We start from the raw sequence: 13,640 nt of genomic DNA on the forward strand, positions 1-13,640 counted from the left end.
CTATAATTACTAAAATCAGAAAAGCAATCAGAGGAGCTTTTTGTAGATGCTCCAAAACTTAATGTAGGAAAAGACAGAATAAAAGTCTGAAACTCAATTCTACTGTAACCCTTCTTAGTCTTTTTTTTTAAAAGAGAGAGAGAGAGAGAGAGAGAGAGAGAGAGAGAGAGAGAATTTTTTAATATTTATTTTTTAGTTATCAGCGGACACAACATCTTTGTATGTGGTGCTGAGGATCAAACCAGGGCCGCGCACATGCCAGGCCAGCTCGCTACCACTTGAGCCACATCCCCAGCCCCCCTTCTTAGTCTTAATTCTCTCCTCCATAAAACAAACAAACAAAACAAACCCCAAAGATAACCACAACTTATTCAAAAGACTGTAATTAAGCATTACTGCACCATGTCTAGCACATAATGGGGAATTCAGGAAATGGTAGTTATAAAAAATATTTAAATGACAATCCAGTTGGCTAGTGTATAATGTCAATTACATTAGCCTAACTAAAATAAAGGCCACAGTTAATACTATCTCTAAAATCACTGAAGGCCCAAAATCATCACTACACCATTATACCATTTATTCCATACAATTACACCAGACAGAGACCACTGAATGAATTAAATGGAATCACAAGTCTTTGAATGAGCACAGATTTTTTTGTTTATGGTGCTGGGGATAGAGCCTAAGCCACTCTGTCACTAAGAAAATATTGCCAGCCCTGGGCACAGGTTTCATACTGTTAAAACTCTCAATTTTAAATAAAGAATGAAAGGATGGAGAAAAGACAGACTTCCCTGTTATCTAAGGAGGAAACATAAAGAGCAAATAGAAGAGATAAGAAAGACAAATGGAGGCAAGACCAAATAACAATCTCACAATAGCATCTAAAGAAAGTTAACATATTATGGTCTAGTCAAGACAGTGGTATTGGGAGGAAGCTGGCCCTCTCCAGAGCTGCTTGCTGCTTCCTTTGGATTCCCACTTTTCACCCAACTTTTCACCGCTTATCAAGGCAGAATAACATAGATGCAACAAAACTTTTTTAAAAGCATCATTATTACAATACTCTTATATGTGCTTATTAGTGTTAGTGAAACATCCCATATTTTTAGTGAGACTCAACTAAATGTTGCAAATCCTGACTAGCAGATTAAATCTCCATAATTCAAGTACTACCAGCCCCTACATACACTCATCAATTCTTGGGTGAAGGTTTAACAAATATCCTAACTTTGTATACTTTTTAACTAAAATGTGAGCTCAGTTTTACTTCTTTAACAAATACATTTTTCATGGTGGGAGCATTTGAAAATTGCACTAACATTTAAGGACTTATAGAAGCTCCACAACCCCAAACGCTATGTTCTTATAGTTTTTGTCGAGGCATCTTCCGAGAATGTAAATGTTGGTACTTCAAAAGTCCTCGGTTCCCCTAACAAGAGTTTTCTTCCTAATCATGCAAGTAAATAATGGACGAAAGTAATTACTACAAAGCTATTTAAAAGAATGCTGCTAAAAGTATGTTGCAAATTACTCAAGAAATTGTTATAGCAGTAACGAATCAGCACAAATTCATTACCACACAATTTTCTCTCTCTCTCTGTACATACACACACATGTATTTCTATAGCAGATATAGCCTTATGGGTAGATTACAAAATCTTTACGCTTCAGCTTGCGTTTGGAATGATGGGTGGAAGATGGAAGGCTGAGCAACCATGCGAAAAGCCAGGTACTAGCAGAGCTAACGATTTCCCATGACCTTAAGCGTTTTAACAAAATAAGTCATCAAAACTTGGCGCAGGGGTCTTACAAAACAAGCGTAAACGGAACAGGCCAGAGGAGGAGCTATTTGAGGGGAAGGACTTGTGTTTTCATCACTGCCCAATCCCAGGACTCAAGGTAAGCGCTCTGGAGTTGAATGAACGGAATGCGGATATCTGCAGCATATTTTGCGATTAGCATTTTAGCAAATGAACAATACTTAAGTTTTTCTCAAACTACAACGACTAAACTACAAATACCTGCATCACAGGGCCCATTAAGATAAAAAAGAAGAAAGAAACGAGAAGTCTCATTAGAACGGAGAGCACTGACTCCGGGGCGAAACCTGAGCAGCCCTCCCAAAGTCCAGGCTGTCCGCGAGTTTTCCCGGATCCCGCCCCAGAGATAAGCAGGCCGCGAACCGCGGGCCTGACTGGCACGTTGGACCGCTACAAACAGCGGGTCTCTGAGGCGTAGGCGGGTTGCACTTACCGCCGCGCAGCTCGTCCCGCAGCCCGGCAGCCCGGGGAGGGGAGGAGAAAGCCGGGGAGGGAGGGAGGGAGGGAGACGCAAGTGTGAACTGTAGAAATGGGGGCATAAATCTGGGCCGAGCACCGACCTGGGCGTTCTGCCTTCCTCGTGCAACAGCGGATCCTGGGCCGCGCCCTGAGAACCGAAATCGCCACAGCGCGCCACCTAATTTTTTTTTTTTTTTTGCCTTTTCCCGCCAGATTTGCCCCGCGCTCGCGCCCCTCCTCCAACCCCAAAAGACTCCCTCCGGGCTGGAAAACGCCCCTTGGCCGCCCCCTCCCTATGCGCGTGAACCAAGCAGACTTTAGATCTCGCGAGACGCTTTCCCCCTCCCCTCCCCTCGTCTAGTCAGTGCGCGAACGAGAAAGGAGGAGGGCGCTCCAGGCGACAGCACTGCAGTCGCCATTATTCTCTGTTTCTCTGCTGCACCGACCTCGACGATTTGCCTGCGTTTCACTTGTTTGGGGCCCATAGGTAATTGGAATTACTGGGACTTGGGTTTTATGGGTTCGGGCGGAGGGATGGTATCCCTGAAAGGCTGCGTTGACGTTTTCCAAGCCTGGGCTTTCTCGGGCCCGTGGCCTTACAGCCTGAAGGGAGGCGCCGGCGGGAGGCGCAGTTTTCGCCTCTTCTGTCGCCTTGATTGATGCATCTCTGGGCCAATCGCTTCGTCCTCGCGCCACCGTTGAAGTCCGAGTAGCCAATTGGGCGCGACGGCGGGGTGGGAGGGCGTGAGAAGGCGGGGGAGGGGGCCTGTGCTTGTTCTCTGTCTAGCTGTGACCGTCTGAGGCGGCGCGGCCGTGAGGGGACGGCAGATTCGCGCGGTGAGGAGTGGGGCTGAGCGGGCAGCGCGTGCGGTGAGGGTCGTAGCGCAGTTTTTCCTCTTGAGGGAGGCGTTCTAGGGCTGCTTGGTGGTTGGCCGCTTCTCTTAGGGGAAACGTTGACCGGCTTCCCCTCCCCCACCTCCGCCATTTCTCTAAGTGTATATCTGCTGTTGCGTTGTGGTACTCGAGTCTTTGAGGGGCTCGTGAGGCAAGTGTCTATGGGATAAGGTGTACTTTTGGAATATTGGGAACTGGGCGCGTTTTATAGGGGGAAGAAAAGCCGGTGGGCGGGTGTCCGAGGCGGTGGGGACGCCTCGGCGCCGCTTTCTTTGTGTGGGGCGCGCCTCTCTTGTGACTTCGGGACTCGAGGTCGGAGCTGGAGCGGGACGTGGAATGGTCGGGGCTGCTTCCGTTGCTTTGTCTTCCCGGTCGGTGGGGGGGGAGGGTGCGGGGGACGAGATCTCGGGACCGCGTGGTGGGTGGGGGAGGGGGTCCGCTCTCGGCTCCGCCTAGTAGCACGTAGTCGCCATTACGCGGGCCGCCATTTCCTGTCGGATCCGGGTGAGGAGAGGTGCGGTGCTTCTACTTGAACTGGCTTTTTCAAGTTTTAACTTGGCTGCTGCCCGTCCGGGTGTTGGGAGGTGGGATTAGGAGGGCAGGGCATGTTTGCCCTCGGCTGGTCGAGCAAACACGGAACGAATTTCTGAGACTTGAGAAATGGTTACAGGACCTGAAGGATGAATCGCGCGCGGCAGCGTTGTCTTTACCGAAAGACGCTGTTGGGGGTCCCCCCCCCCCATTAAGTCTGCTTTCTAAATCGTCTACTCGCCCTGGGAATTGAACTGACTCACGGGCTGAAGGGATGTCGTTTCAGTTGGTCGTTAGGAGAGTGATACTATCAACAAACGTTTTGGTAGAATGGGAGGCATAAGTATTGTGACTTTCAGCCCCGTGTTTCTAGCCACTGGTTGGGGGGAGGCACATGTCTTATCTACCGGTCTTTTCGACATTGTGGCAGTATAATTTTTAGCTTTTTACTGATGATACAGTTTTTAGTTTTTAGCCTAATTTAATATTCTGGTAGTCACGGTATTAGTTCAAGAACTCCATTAGCTTTGTTGAATAATAGTGGTAGTTTGAGTCTGATCTTTAAGCAACGTTTTAGAATTTATCCGTTCACTAGATTGATCTCGTTGGATATGGTTTACATTTGCATGTGTAAACTTTCTAGATTTCAGGGAATAGTTTCAAGTCGACGAAGAAACCTAAAAGCAGTTTGAAATTTTAATGTCTTGTGATTATTAAGATGCATTGTTTCTTATGAAATGTTTGGTGGGCAAAATTGAGGCCACAGAGTTAGGCTTTTTTAGGCTTTAATGAAAGTACAGAATGAAACGAGTTGCTATGGTGAGGGACAATTCCCTGGTTAAAAATTATTGCTTTTTCTTTTGCAAAAATTGACGTTCCTTGGATTTTTAGATCCAAAAATGAAGAGTGCGACTAGAAACAGGTAGTTTGTCATGTTCAAGTCAGTGTTGTGATCAGAAATCACTATTCGGGAATATAAAAGAAGAAAAACTGATTTGTGTTGGTTTTTATAGGCTACTGCAGCAGTAGTGTGTCAGTTATTGGTCCTGCCCAGAACACTACAGTTTTGCTCTGCAAGGAAATATAATAACTGGTATGTTGTAGAAGCAAAGCTCTGTTTTTTAAAGAGTATAATCTGGCAAGATGAACAGCTTATTTTCCAGTCAGCCACATATGTACTAGGTTTCTTTATTTTTCCAACAGATTGGTGTGTCCATTTAAAACAAGAAAATGGAAACTGAACAGCCAGAGGAAACCTTCCCCAACACTGAAACCAATGGTGAATTTGGTGAGAAGACATTTTGTTTACTTACTTTCCTATTCTGTTAATTTTAATGTGTTCTTGGTTTGTATCTGAAATGTCAGTTATGACTTTGCTTTTATTGATGAGCAAGAAGTTTCCATGCGTTTTGTAACTTCTAAAATCTCCCCAAGAATCTTAGCGTGTGTTTGATAACTTCTAAAGGAAGCATAGACTATGTAGTAGTGCCTTATAGTGCTTTTTCTAGAAGAATGCCTTCTTTGAAATCTGAATTTTAATTTCTAGGTAAGCGCCCTGCAGAAGATATGGAAGAGGAGCAAGCGTTTAAAAGATCTAGAAACACTGATGAGATGGTTGAATTACGAATTCTGCTTCAGAGCAAGGTATGAACTTTTATTCTTGAAAATTTGAATGTGGATCAAGGTAAATTCTGGTGAAGCTTCACAGCTTTATAGATGAAGAATAAAGTGTTCAATTTTTGTGATTACAATTAATTGCAGCGAAAGCATTTGCTGCAGTGAACAATTACAAGTCCAACTACAAGAGTGGGAAGGGGAGGGTATGATTCCTTAAAACCTTAATGTTTGTTGCACATACAGAATCTTGGTTCCCATGTTGTCATCCACCCCTGTGATTGATTTTGATATCTGATACGTTTCCAGTCCTATCTCAAATATATTGGATATGCTTTAGTTAAACTCAAAAGACACAGGTAGAGATTATTTTTAAAGGTGGGCCAAATAATTTTTTTTTCTTTTACATCTTTTCCAGAATGCTGGGGCAGTGATTGGGAAAGGAGGCAAGAATATTAAGGCTCTCCGGACAGACGTAAGTATAGATTTAAATTACTGAACAAACAGATTCAGTTTATGTGTTTCTAGAATTTTTAAAGGTTTACATCTTAGAAGTCACAATGTAGCTACAAGCCATTTGTAAAAATTAATTACATAGATGATTTCAAGGTTTGCTGTTCCTGTTTTATACAAGCCTAGATTGAGCAGGGTGAAAGGTTTACATAAACCTTTTCACTTTCTAATAAGATTCCACCAAATTACTCACTCACAGCAAGATAACATAGCGACAAAGTGTAAAAGCCCTTGATTGCACCATTTCCCATGTGCATGACAATATTACCCAAAATCATCGAAGGTGGCTGATTGAACCCAGAACTTTTTCTTTTCTTTTTTTTTTTTAAAGCACCCATCTGTTCTTTAACAGCTTGCACATGGAACACCAAGATTTTAATGTTGAGGTTGCATGATCTAAATATGGATAAAGAACACTTATAATCAGGAAAACTTTGTCAATGCCTATGAATCGAGTCTTCATATTTTATAGTGGGTTGACTCTTGTGATTAGACACATTTAAGTATTGGCAGCATCAGAAGTTAGTGTATTTATAGGACTTGACTACACCGAAATTTCTGGATTTTTTTTTCATAGTGTACACATTTCTGAATGTTTTTCTTGCTAAAATTGAGGCAAATAACTTTGTGTTGAGTACTTATTTGACAGTATTTCATTTCTCTTCTTGGTCGCAGATCTTTGTATGTTCCTCTTGATACTGTAAACTGAACTTGAAATTTTGTTTAGAATATTACATACCTGCCTTTTAAGATCTAGGAATGCGTTTTAAAACCTCAGGAAAAGAGTCTTTTATTAGTTGGGATTTTTGGTGTGGGAATTTTTGTTTTGTCTTTTATAAACCTCTCTCCTCTTAATCCAGATGTTCTGGTATTATCTGGGTTATTAAATTCCCCATTTTCCTCAGGAATTTCAGTAAACTTTGAGTCATGACAGGTTTTGTGTCTACCCTCATGAGCCAGCCTGCTACTGAAGCATCGTTTGTTTAAAAAAAAAAAGCCTAGAACCATCATTTAAGATCCTTAAATGTTAAGCCACGGTCAGATATAGAGAAGTCCATTATTGTGTTAGTCTTCAGAACAACTTAAGCTTGTTTCATTAATTGAGAGTATGAGTATAGTTTGTATTAAATTAAAATTTATTGCTTTTCCCCCTTTTCCCTCTCCTTGTTTTTTTGGCCATATATCTCCGTTGCCCATGTACTGGATCGACTTACCCCTGCGTTGCCCACCATGACGTTGGCCCATCCGCCCCTGAACGCCCATGTGAAAACCCTGGTTGGCTATGCCCAAAAATGTGCTCGTTGCCAAACGGGTACCATACTTGACAACTTCTGATTGAATGCCCATGCCCAATGCCAACATCCACGAACGCCAATGACCAATGCAGTACAATGCCAGTGTTTCAGTCCCAGACAGCAGTGGCCCCGAGCGGTATGTCCCAACAGTTTATGCCTCACTGCCTGATTAGAAAGAGAGAAATGTATTTTATTACCTGCCTTTTATATAATTAAATAGTATCCCCTTTAGACGGTGTATTGTTTTTCAAGTTTCTGTCTTATTTTCCCCATTAAGTCTTTTTGTCACTGAACTTTTACCGTGAGTTGCCCACCCAAACGATCCACTAATTTTATTTCGATGGAAGGAGCACAGCTTCAAGTGTTGCATATTTGCTGCATTGTAAATCAAATTGTTACCAAAATAGTCTCTCGCTCTGTCTTTGTGGCCCACCTTGCTTCCCAACATTGCCTGTTCATAATTTTTTCTGATGAAATGCTAACTCTGGTTCACTTTCCTTCACTTCTCATTTGTGTTGTCTTTGTTTTGTCTTGCATTTGTATTTGTTTTCTTGCAGAGCCCATTAGTGATCTAATTTCTAACTGGTATCCATACATAACCTTATTCCAGATACAATGTTCACCACTTGCATATTCCCCCACTTTGCCTAAGAGAAGGTGTGCCAGTTTTACCAATGTAACAGCGAGGGTATCCTTAACTTGGTGGCGGGGAACATAAATATTCAACTCTGCTTCAGTTCTGGTCAATATATTGCCCACTTAATCTGAGCCCTTCCAAAAGCCCATTCTCTCTGTCTCTCTGCAAGTCTCCTAATATTGTTATCATGTCTGTATTGGGCATAAATAAAATGCATGTGAAAAATCTAAATAGGTTACTTTAAATGGGGAATATTAAATAATTGTTACTTCTTTAAAAGTTTGTATGACTACTGGTGACAAGCACAGAACTCATTTTTCTTTTCCACCTTTTTTGTACTATCTGGTATTTGTGATGTTTGACAGCATATTGAGTATCAGTGCTGATATTGAAACAATTGGAGAAATTCTGAAGAAAATCATCCCTACCTTGGAAGAGGTAGGCTCATTTTTTTTTTTTTAAGAATGTATTTGGCAATTACTAGGGGGATTATTTAAAGAATGTTTTATGGGACATAATGGAGAAGGGAAAGAAAGTGGATATAATGAGTTTTTGTAGCAGCAGTATCTTGGAACCTGCTGTATCATGCACAGCATTATTATATATGAAATACTTAAAAGATTCAAGCTGGCCACTCTTGTAAAGATGAACAACTTGGGGTTGTGCATTGCTATGGGTTTAGCATATTTTAAAGGATTTAGTCTTAAAGGAAGTGTTTTATAATTATAAAGACATTGGGGACATCATGAAAAGGAATTATTTGGGTTTAACTAGAATGTTAAAATTTTGTAATTTATTTAATAAGTATGTAGAGAAGTATAGTCTTACTGTTAGGCAGTTTTTCATTATTTAATATAGAGCAAGATGTTATAGTAGCTTTACCAATATATGCGACAATAGCCTGATCACGCTAGACACTTAACCTATTACTCTTATTTTTCTACTTTCAGGGCCTGCAGTTGCCATCACCCACTGCAACCAGCCAGCTCCCGCTCGAATCTGATGCTGTGGAATGCTTAAATGTATGTCATAGTGCCATTGAACCCCACTGAAGTATGGAGCCTGGCCCATAGGATCAATTTTATTTTAACATAGTGTGCTTTTCCCATCTCTACAGAAAAAGGCTTAAAAACATGATACGTGAATGGTCTTACAACTCACTGTTGACCCTGCTCCATGCTGCAGTGGGAATTAACTACATTTGCAAAGTGCTTTGCAGTCATTTTTATTATGGTGTTATTTGAATGTTATTATAATTTTGTGGTAACAGCGACATGCTAAATGGCTGCAGTGTGGGTATGGTGTTGCAGGACCTGAAAATAAAATAGTTTTTTAAGGTGGTGCAGAATGTCCTTTTTGGGCCTGGCTATTGAGGATAATAAGCACATAACTGGTAAAGTTATTGAAATATAAATTCAGGTTGCTCACTGCAACAGTAAATTATGCTTATAGCTGATAAGTGTGTTTAGGGGAATTATGGAGATGAGTCTGAAATTTTGTAATTCTCCCTCCACAGTACCAGCACTATAAAGGAAGCGACTTTGACTGTGAGTTGAGACTGTTGATTCATCAGAGTCTGGCAGGAGGAATTATTGGGGTCAAAGGTGCTAAAATCAAAGAACTTCGAGAGGTAAAGGCATTACTTTGTTTTTATCTATTGCTATTTAAAATAACAAAGCTTTGGCAGTTCAACATGCACCTCCTGTCCATTTTTACGCTATTACCAAAATTCTACAATAATTGGTCACATTTTAATACTGGGAGGTATTACTGAATTCAAATGCAAATCAATGAATCTAGGAAGCTTTTTCAGTGTTTTATTTCTTAACTGTTTTTTCTCTTTGTAAATTTGCTGTAGAACACTCAGACAACAATCAAGCTTTTCCAGGAATGCTGCCCTCATTCCACTGACAGAGTCGTTCTTATTGGAGGAAAGCCTGATAGGGTTGTAGAGTGCATAAAGATCATCCTTGATCTTATATCTGAGGTATCTTCAGAACAATTTTTGTTTACATTCAATTCATGAAATGATTTCTTTTAGAAATACAGTTTCAGAATGTTTGGATTGATAGTCTTTATTTGCCCTTTCCCTAGCAGTTTTTTCCACTGATGGATTTGGTCTTGAAGTAGCGCCCTATAGTGCTACTTATAGTTGTACTACATTGCATGCTTTCTGTTCCATGTCCCTCACCTTAGAATGGATTATACTCATGCCCAAGATAGTGGGTCTCACAATCCCCCCGAGTTAGTCATTTCATGGAGTCTGTTGTGGTATGTGCATTTGTAGTTTTATTATAGATAAAATGGAAGAGGGAGTCTGCTGTGTCCCTCATCCCCCCGCAGGTAGTAAAATTCACTTTTGCTTAGGATTTGCCAAAAGTTTTTTAAATCTCTTCCTTCCTACAGTTGTCTTTGCCTAAGTGTTCCTATTCTTTTAAAAAGTACTGCCTCCTAGTAAAAATAGTTTGTTGAAGAAGGGTTGGTATGAACCACAGCTGTTTTCTTCATCTGTAAGGTTGTTATATTTTTGTTTTTAGTCTCCCATCAAAGGACGTGCACAGCCTTATGATCCTAATTTTTATGATGAAACATACGATTATGGTGGTTTTACGATGATGTTTGATGACCGCCGTGGCCGTCCAGTGGGATTTCCCATGCGGGGAAGAGGTGGTTTCGACAGAATGCCACCTGGTAGGGGTGGGCGTCCCATGCCTCCTTCTAGAAGAGACTATGATGATATGAGCCCTCGTCGAGGACCCCCACCTCCTCCTCCTGGTCGAGGTGGCAGGGGTGGAAGCAGAGCTCGGAATCTTCCTCTTCCTCCACCACCACCACCTAGAGGAGGGTAAGTTTTGTTTTGTCCATTTGCAGATTAACATACAATAGCTTTAATTGGGTTAGATGGGGTGGGTTTTGATTTGTGTGGTATTTATAAACAGATTATAAATATGATTGTTTGCAGAGATTTAATGGCCTATGACAGAAGAGGAAGACCTGGAGATCGCTACGATGGCATGGTAAGAGCTTTTCTATTAATGTGTATGTGAAGGTTGTCAGGGTCTTAATCAAAATTGTAATCTTTTTTGAAAATAATAGTAATTTTAAAATGTTCTAACAGGTTGGTTTCAGTGCTGATGAAACTTGGGACTCTGCAATAGATACATGGAGCCCATCAGAGTGGCAGATGGCTTATGAACCACAGGTTGAGTATCGGAATTAGTGTGTTAGTAGTAATCTAAGATATGTTACCTACTCACCAGCAAATTTTTATTTTCACTCATAAAATTTTTTGTTGTTGTTTCTTGGAATATCGTGTACCTAAATCTTTTTTTATTACTTTTCTGAGGGTTGTCTTCTGAAAGTTTACTTATTGGAAGTAAATTAGGGAGAACATGGGAGGGCTTTGATTTCCTAAACCAAGGGATTTTTGAGTATTAATGAGTTGTTTTGATGACAAAGTAATGTGTCTATTTTTTCTTTTCTATTTTTAGGGTGGCTCTGGATATGGTAAGTTTTCTTTTTTATGAAATCAAACATTATTTCATACTTTTAAGGTGAACTTAATACTCATTATTTAAATCAGATTATTCCTATGCAGGGGGTCGTGGCTCATATGGTGATCTTGGTGGACCTATTATTACAACACAAGTAACTATTCCCAAAGATGTAAGTATCTCTGCTTAAGGAAAATTTTAATGAATAATTTTTTGTGATTGTTACTTATTTCGTTTCATAAGTTTACCTTAAAAGTTATAAGGGCTTCAGTGAGATGTCACTTAGCAGTTTTGAGTGTGGTCAAGTAGATACTCAGTGCCCATTAATTTTAAAAGGGTTTTGAACCTGTAATTAACTTATTTAAGAGAATATTAGCATGTGATATGAATACCTCTTAATCCACACTTTGATTAGCTTAAGGGAAGGTATGTTTGAACAAATTAATAGGTACAAAATATAAGTAAGTGTTCCTTCAAGATGTCATAAATACTGCATTTTAAAATCTTTTCAGTTGGCTGGATCTATTATTGGCAAAGGTGGTCAGCGGATTAAGCAAATCCGTCATGAGTCCGGAGCCTCGATCAAAATTGATGAGCCTTTAGAAGGATCCGAAGATCGGATCATTACCATTACAGGAACACAGGACCAGATACAGAATGCACAGTATTTGCTGCAGAACAGGTCAGTTTGAGTTTAGCTTTTTGTTGACTTATGCATACTAAAAACTTTAAAAGCTTTTCTTCTCAATTGTTTTTCTTTTAGAAACCATGGTGTTTCAGTCAGTTGGGGACCTACTAAACATTCTAATAGCTTTGCCTTAATTTTCTTCTGCTTTCTTACTAAAAACGAAGACATTCAGTACTAATCTTGTTGGAAGAAGCCTTAACCAAGCAAACTTCTCATTTCTCTGGTGAAAACTGCTGCCCAAACCACTTGTTATAAATTATACAGAGCCTGTAGAAAATGTAGAAGCTTCATTGGATGTTGGCCTAGTTCTGTGTGGAAGACTAGTGATTTTGTTGTTTTTAGATAACTAAATTGACAACAAATCACAGTCTGCCATATGGCACAGGCCACCTCTACAGGACAAATGATTGGTGCTGTAAAATGCAGCATTTCCCACCTTACTGGCATTTCTTTTGTCTTTTCTACCAAATATTAACGACTTTCAATTTCATTTTCTTAATTCTGCTCTACTAACTAATGTCTGATTTACTATTAATCGTTTTTCTTGAATTTTTACATTGCTTTAATTTGTGATAGCTAATGTTTTTTTTTAAGTCTTCTAGTTGTAATGGACATGTTTTTTTAATTTAGCATTGAATTGTCTTAATGTTGATTAAGATGTTACAAACAAAAATTCTAATTCGTACTTTTTTTTCTTTTCTTTTATAGTGTGAAGCAGTATGCAGATGTTGAAGGATTCTAATGCAAGATATTTTTTCTTTTTTATAGTGTGAAGCAGTATTCTGGAAAGTTTTTCTAAGACTAGTGAAGAACTGAAGGAGTCCTGCATCTTTTTTTTTTTATCTGCTTCTGTTTAAAAAGCCAACATTCCTCTGCTTCATAGGTGTTCTGCATTTGAGGTGTAGTGAAATCTTTGCTGTTCACCAGATGTAATGTTTTAGTTCCTTACAAACAGGGTTGGGGGGGGGAAGGGCGTGCAAAAACTAACATTGAAATTTTGAAACAGCAGCAGAGTGAGTGAATTTTATTTTTTGTTCATTGTTGGTGGTTTAAAAAAAATCCCCCCATGTAATTATTGTGAGCACCTTGCTTTGTGGTCACTGTAAACATTTTGGGGGGTGGGACAGGGAGGAAAGTAACAATAGTCCACATGTCCCTGGCATCTGTTCAGAGCAGTGTGCAGAATGTAATGCTCTTTTGTAAGAAACGTTTTATGATTTTTAAAATAAATTTAGTGAACCTATTTTTGGTGGTCTTTTTTTTTTTTTAATTTTTTAAGACATTTTTCAATGGTGGCTGAATTTCCCAATCCACCCCTGAACTAAACACTAAGTTTGATTTTCAGCTCCTCTGTTGGATATAAATGCATCTCTTGGATATAGACAGAATATATTGGCAAATTTGGTTCTGGTGATTTCTTGGTGGTTTGAAAGTCCATTGCTTGGGAAGAGATTCCATCATACACATACTCATGCTTATAATAAGCTGGGGATTATTTTTGGGTTTTTTTGCAAATGCTTGCCCCTACTTTTCAACAGTTTTCTATGTTAGTTGTGAAGAACCAAGGTGGTTCAATACTACAAATTGATATAAGTATATATCAGATGCCTGGTTGGCAGCAAGTTTTATTAATCGATAACACTTGGTTATGGAAGTGGCTAATGCAGAATAAATTCTGATTATTTTTAT

The 13,640-nt window shown here is 39.9% G+C and overlaps 2 protein-coding genes across 12 annotated transcripts in view; one reads left to right on the plus strand and one right to left on the minus strand.

The window, feature by feature from the left end:
- Rmi1 (RecQ mediated genome instability 1) overlaps positions 1-2,568 on the minus strand; it is a 198,274-nt gene extending 195,706 nt beyond the window's left edge. For 4 of the 6 annotated variants that reach the window (XR_013343432.1, XR_013343431.1, XM_026412490.2 and 1 more), the window contains exon 1: positions 2,387-2,560. The gene's annotated coding sequence lies outside the window, so the exon portion shown is untranslated. Of the gene's footprint in view, positions 1-2,386 lie in introns of all 6 variants that reach the window. The other 2 variants (XR_013343430.1, XR_013343429.1) reach the window with 2 other exon arrangements.
- A 98-nt stretch (positions 2,569-2,666) lies between these two features.
- Hnrnpk (heterogeneous nuclear ribonucleoprotein K) lies at positions 2,667-13,194 on the plus strand. 6 transcript variants are annotated; one of them, XM_026412492.2, is made up of 16 exons: positions 2,667-2,772; positions 4,914-4,998; positions 5,257-5,354; positions 5,743-5,799; positions 7,225-7,268; positions 8,135-8,207; positions 8,720-8,791; positions 9,286-9,399; positions 9,628-9,756; positions 10,307-10,614; positions 10,732-10,786; positions 10,888-10,971; positions 11,261-11,276; positions 11,353-11,435; positions 11,776-11,945; positions 12,660-13,194. In XM_026412492.2, exons 2-16 carry the CDS (start codon positions 4,941-4,943, stop codon positions 12,691-12,693), a joined length of 1,395 nt encoding a protein of 464 aa, XP_026268277.1. In that variant the 5' UTR covers positions 2,667-2,772; positions 4,914-4,940; the 3' UTR covers positions 12,694-13,194. The 6 variants fall into 6 exon arrangements, with proteins under 6 accessions (XP_026268277.1, XP_026268280.1, XP_026268283.1 ...); XM_026412495.2 differs by having other exon boundaries at positions 12,720-13,194; XM_026412493.2 differs by lacking the exon at positions 2,667-2,772 and adding an exon at positions 3,033-3,122.
- Positions 13,195-13,640: the final 446 nt, after the last annotated feature.

The sequence above is a fragment of the Urocitellus parryii genome, chromosome 4, assembly GCF_045843805.1.
Source record: "Urocitellus parryii isolate mUroPar1 chromosome 4, mUroPar1.hap1, whole genome shotgun sequence".
NCBI lineage: Eukaryota > Metazoa > Chordata > Mammalia > Rodentia > Sciuridae > Urocitellus > Urocitellus parryii.